The sequence below is a fragment of the Fukomys damarensis genome, unplaced genomic scaffold (genome assembly GCF_012274545.1).
Source record: "Fukomys damarensis isolate Sample0158 unplaced genomic scaffold, DMR_v1.0_HiC HiC_scaffold_37, whole genome shotgun sequence".
NCBI lineage: Eukaryota > Metazoa > Chordata > Mammalia > Rodentia > Bathyergidae > Fukomys > Fukomys damarensis.
The window spans coordinates 25,029,275-25,035,180 of record NW_022900949.1 but is presented as its reverse complement, the minus strand read 5'-3'; the positions used below and the strand labels follow the sequence as shown (position 1 = coordinate 25,035,180).

Here is a 5,906-nt window from a genome sequence, read left to right as displayed (position 1 = left end):
ATTTGCCCATCAGTTGGAGACTGGATAAAGAAGATGTGGTTTTTCTATAAAATTGAATACTACTCAGCCATCAAGAATGAGAAATTATAGTCATTCATAGGAAAATGGATACATATTGAGTATATACTCCTAAATGAAATAAATAAGTTAGACATGTATAAATACCAAATAGTTTCTCTGGTGTGAAAAACTATAATGGTACATAAGATCCTAATGATATAATGGACAATGTTAAATAGGAAGAAAAGGCATAAAGGTGTGGGGGAAATGGGAAGGGTAGGGGAAAGGTAATAAGGAAAAAGAAAAGAAAATGAGAAAATGAAAAAATGGAAATAAAGTATTTATAAATAGGGAAGGGAGGAGGGGGTGAAGGGAGGGCAGGGGCAAGGGGAAAAAATGAGAACCAAGACCTGTCCTGTAAAGGTACAAGATCCCAATGAGGAATGTAACTGTACTGTACACCTAAAATGTACCAATAAACTCAATGAGGAAAAAAAAGATACTCCAGGTTGGGCATGGTTATGCACTCCTGTAATCTTAGCACTGTGGGAGACTGAGGCAAGAGGATCACAAGTTCAAGTCTAGCCTGAGTAACTTAGCAAGACAATGTGAAAATAAAATGAAAAAAAGGATTGAGGCTGTGGCTCAGTATGGAGGCTTTGGGTTCAATCCATAGTTCTGCCATCACTACCACCAAAGGATAATTAAAAAGATATTCCAAAGGAACTAATCCATATTCTCCTGTTTACAACTAAATGTAAAGAATTAGACCCCTCCTTTTTTTAAAAGTAAGGACTTTGTTGACCTTTCTTGCATTAAGTGCTTCTAAAAATAAGAGGTAGTGGGCCGGGGATTTAGCTCAGTGGTGCTGCTGCCTGCCTCGTAAGCACAAGGACCCCACTTTGATCCGCAGTACCAAAACAAAACCAAGCAAAAAGGGAGGTAGTGTAATCATCTTTCCTACAGTGGTGATACCAGGACCCACAAATGAACCATGGGGAAAACCACCTATTTCAAGGTAGATTCAAGTACAAGACCTGTGCCTTAAACAATCTGGTTGCTTCTGGGCTAATATTTGAGATATTTTTGTCACACGTTAAATATTTAATAGTCTTCTAGTGTTAAGTTTTGCTACTTTTGACCTTTTGATGTATTATTTAGAACATTGTATCTTTTAAGCAAACATCTGTGTTTCAAATTATTGTTTTATGTCTCAGAAAGCATTCAGAACTCTCCGAACTTAATGTCAAAGTCATGGAGGCGCTTTCATTGTATACGAAGTTAATGAATGAAGATCCAATGTATTCCATGTATGCGAAATTACAGAATCAGCAGTATTACATGCAGGCGTCTGGCGTGTCTGGTGCTCAGGTAGGCTTTTACAAACTCAAGTGTATTCTTTCCAGTTCTCTAATGCAGTGAAGTTACTGAGATCAGCTGATTCTTGCGAAATATGAAACTATGAGAGTGATGTTTAGAATGAAAATCAAAATAAAAATTTTTGATGAATACAATGTGATATGTAAGTATATCAGTGTTTTGTGTTTTAATTGTGTTAAACAGCAGTAGGCAGTGGAATCACTTATGAACTTAAAAATAAAAATACAGACACTGCTCCTGTGCCAGATCTGCTGAATCAGAATCTTTAAAGTTGAGGCCCAAGCATCTGCATATTTTTAGAGCTTCATGTGTCATTATCTGATTAAGAACAGTTCTTGTCATATTTAAGTCAAATTTCTGTTACTTCTCAGAGATGGAGGATTTTGCTTATTTGGTTTTTTGCAGTGAGCTGCTTAACTTAGGTGTTCTTATCACAAAAGAAATAATGTTCAGGGGAGAAGACACTTCTGAGTTGATGGATATGGCTTAGCTTGTGGTGGTGGCTTGAAGGGTATCTACTTACCTCCTCACTTACCAGGCTGGAGACAGCAGGTGCGGGCTTTTCTATGTCAGTCATATCTCAATAAAATATATATATTTTAAACCCCCCAGATTAAAATCTACCATTTCTAGGAATAAAAAACCTCTCTTAAACATCAGTGAACTTCTGCTTATTCTTCAAAGGAAAACTTAAATGCAGTGGGAAAAAATGAGTTGAAAAGCTGTTATTACCCAACAAAATATAGTTATTTCTGCATATTTTTTAAAAGCCGCCTTAGTATGGAACTCCCCTCCTCCTTTACATTAGAATGCACGTAATGCAAATAAGCCCTTTTCTTTCTTCATCTCAAACAACTGTTGCATGTTTTTGTTATAAGGGGAAATTAGCCAGATAACCCTGTTCTGTCTGCTAACAGTAGTCACAAACTTTGGAATATTTTTTCCCATGGTCCATTTCCCCTGAAAGGAGGGGCAGCACCCAGGAGTTGAATGACCAGGCCCAAGAAACCCGAAGTGAGAGCACCTTCACCATTAGGCTTCAGCCACACACATAACCAGACTCTCATATTCACTTTACAAGGAACAGTGGAATGCAGTTTTCAGGACTGGTATGGCTGCGTTTGCAATAAGATATCATTGTGTCATTTTGGGTTTTGCTAAGTGTTGAGTCTGTTAGGGCTTAACAGAAATATAGGATGATTATTGTCCATGTCTCTTGGTGGGTGTTACTGTCTTAACACACGAATGGTCTCCCCACATAAACAGTAAGTTCTTTTTAAACACGGTAAATGAATACTACAGAAAATTAAAACATGCCTAAGACTTGAGGATTTGAAACTGATCTCTTTAGATTAAAAAAATAATATAGTTTTTAGATAGGGGAGTAGTAGGCAAACATATCGAGCTTGCTTCCTATTTCTTTTAATTTTCTACATGAAATTTTATTGGAATGCTACTGCGGTCATCTGTTTCTGCACTTTAGGTATATTCTGTACCTGTAGAATTAAGGAGTTATATGGTATAAAAGCCTAAAATATTTGCTGCCAAGCCTTTTATAAAAAACTTTGCTGACCCCTGCTGTGTAGGAAGTTAGCGTGCTCAAGGTCCAATGAATTTCATGTTAAGAAATGTGAATTATAAATTCAGTCTATAACTATAAAGCAGCAAATTCACACTTCCTAAAAGCCCTTTGGGTTTTTTCTTTTAAATATCAATATGGAAAGTGTTAAATATATTTAATGAAAAATCAATTATATTAATATAAAGTTTCAGGGCAAATTCCTTTAATGCTTCTGTGTGGAGATAAACATGAGTTCATGCATTGCTTAAAAACAAAAATCATCAGTAGTCCACTTCACTTAAAAGTGTCTTTTTATAAAATGCCTGGTTGCAGAAATGACTTTTCAGTGACTGTTCTCGACAGAGCAGGTTTTGCATGTGTGCAACCCTTGTCTTCTCTTGGCTGCTGCAGGTCTACCCCGGCCCTCCTCAGAGTGGTGCTTACCTGGTTGCAGGGAGCGCACAGATGAGCCATCTGCAGAGCTACAGCCTTCCCCCGGAGCAGCTGTCTTCGCTCAGCCAAGGCGCCGTTCCTCCATCTGCATGCCCAGCTCTTCCTAGCCAGCAGAACCCAGCTTCCTACCCCAAGTAATTGGATTATCAGTGGTGTTTGCAGTCGGTGCTGCTAGCGTTCTCAGGCCCGCACAGGCATCTGGCCTCCTAGATCTGAACAGGAACGAGGCAGAAGCCATCACTGGCAGGTGGCCTCCTTTGTGGTGGGAGTGGGTTCTCCAGGAAGCCCTGTGGTATTTAGAGGACCAGCTTGCAAGCCCATCCTCTGTGTGACTTGCTAAGCTATATTTTGATGTCAGTTTTGTACTCTTTTATTCTATTGCTTTTGTTTTTTGAATCTATGATACTTGATAGTGTCTTTAACAAAGCTAGTAAATATATCATTTCCCCACAAATTTTGTATAAAAGCTAAATTTTGTTATTAGAATATATAATCTGGGATGTTTCTTTAAGAAAATATTTTCTTATTTTTGCCATATGTCAGAATTTAACTTCATTGTAGAAGGCACAACATTTGAAAGAAGGCACACGAATCCATATACTTCTGTGGTTCTTGGGCAGATAGCTATGAGATGACAGGTCCAGTTATTTTTGACATTTATAATATTCTCTACCTACCGTGCAGTTAAATGGTTATTATTTATATAAATGTCTGTTTTGGACTAATGAAAACAGAAGCTGAATTTGTTCCCTTGAGACTAATGAAAGGTACTAGGTCAAGTGTTTACCCAGCTGTATTCTACAAGTCAGGATATTCTGCCTCGCAGCAAACATGTTGAGGTGGCTCAGGCAGTTTCTGGAAACCTTCCCGTCAGTGTCCTCCGGTGCTCTCTCGCCTCCTCAGTTTTGTAGTATTCATCCCCAAGAGTCCTGCGGTGGAGGTGCTCGGGGACTTTGCAGCTATTGTTGTGCTGTCCCGTCTCGCATTCCGAAGTGACCTTAAGAAAGCAGGTTTTTGGGAGACCTCACATTTAGGGGGTGTTTAATGTATGCCAGGCACTTACGCGTTACATACACCAAGCCATTCCTTCCGTGAGGGTGATAACCGCCCCAGCTAAGGTTCCAGACCGGGCATTCTGGCTGCAGAGCTCAAACCTAATGCCTGCAGTTTTGTGGCCCACCCTGATATAAATAATGGTAGGAAAATTGACTTTGTTACATTATATTTTGCAGTGCAACACGTCTGGAATGATAATTGGTGATGCAAATAACACAGGGCCTGGCGTGTACTAAACATCCCACAAATGTTAGCTAGCTGGCACCTACTTACTCTGCGTATTCCTTATCTCAGTTCACAGTTCCGCAGTCCACCCAGTGGCACAGGCGTAACCCTGCACTTTGGGCAACACTTACCTCTCTTAGCTCTCTCTGTTCTGCACCCTCCCCGCTGTGTCACCGATGTGTGCGATTCTTTGCTAATCTTCTGAATAACTTTTTCCATTAATATCATTAAGTTTTGTAATTAGACTCTGTGATCATTTCTTGCCTGAGCTACAAAATCCTTTCGCTTATAATCTTGCCCCGTGGATCTGTCTGTCCTGTTGCCATTTAAAGCTCTTAAATTTATCTTATTTTTTTCTGGTACCGGGGATCGAACTCGGGTCCTTGTACTTGCATAACAGGCACTGGAACCACTTAGCTAAATCCCCAGCCCTTAAAGCTGTTAAATTTAACTTTTTTTTTTTTTTTTTTGGTACTGGGGATTGAACTTGGGTCCTTGCACTTGAGAGGCAGGCGGCGAAACCACTGACCTAAATCCCCAGCCCTTAAAGCTCTTAAATTAAAACAAAATTATTTATTTATTATTAAAGCACATTGGTAATGTGGAATGGTGATGTTTGTTTTGGCAAACTGGTACACGCGTTTAACATATCTTGATTATTTTTTAATTCTGCTAACCCCATTTCTTTATGAGCTCTCTCATTCTCCTTAATGTAAGCCTCAAGTTCCTTAACATGCTACCGAGGCCACTCATTCTTCAGTTCTCGTCAGGAAATCCAGGTGGGTGTCTGACTGCCCCTACCACGTCCTTTACGCCATCCCGTACTGGTGGTGGTGCCCGCCACATACCAGGCCTTTCAGACTTTCCCTCTCTGCTCGTACTGTGGATGAGTGCCGTGCCATTCCATATTACTACAGTGTATCTTGGCTCATTACAGATTTAATAGATTGGTCCACCATTAATCCAGGTGGCTTTTGGAAATAACATCACTGCCGTCTTTCCCAATGAGCAATATGTTTCACCTAGTATGACAGAAGTCTGAAAAAATGTTAACTCTAATACCAAAATTATATGTAAAGGAACGAGAAGTAGCCTCCTAGGTGTGAAGAGCACTTAAAAAACCTGAAAAAATCACCTCTCAAAAACAATTACAGATCCCAACAATGCATGTAACTGTACTGTATCCCTAAATGTACCAATAAACTCAATAAAAAAAAAAAAAAAAAAAAAA

General features: G+C 39.4%; 1 protein-coding gene across 3 annotated transcripts in view; it reads left to right on the top strand.

The window, feature by feature from the left end:
- Stam (signal transducing adaptor molecule) overlaps positions 1–5,906 on the top strand; it is a 69,036-nt gene that overhangs the window by 57,888 nt on the left and 5,242 nt on the right. For all 3 annotated transcript variants that reach the window (XM_010607117.3, XM_010607119.3, XM_033759491.1), the window contains exons 12-13: positions 1,218–1,371; positions 3,353–3,528. In XM_010607117.3, coding sequence (XP_010605419.1) covers positions 1,218–1,371; positions 3,353–3,528 — 330 coding nt within the window. The remainder of the gene's footprint in view (positions 1–1,217; positions 1,372–3,352; positions 3,529–5,906) is intronic.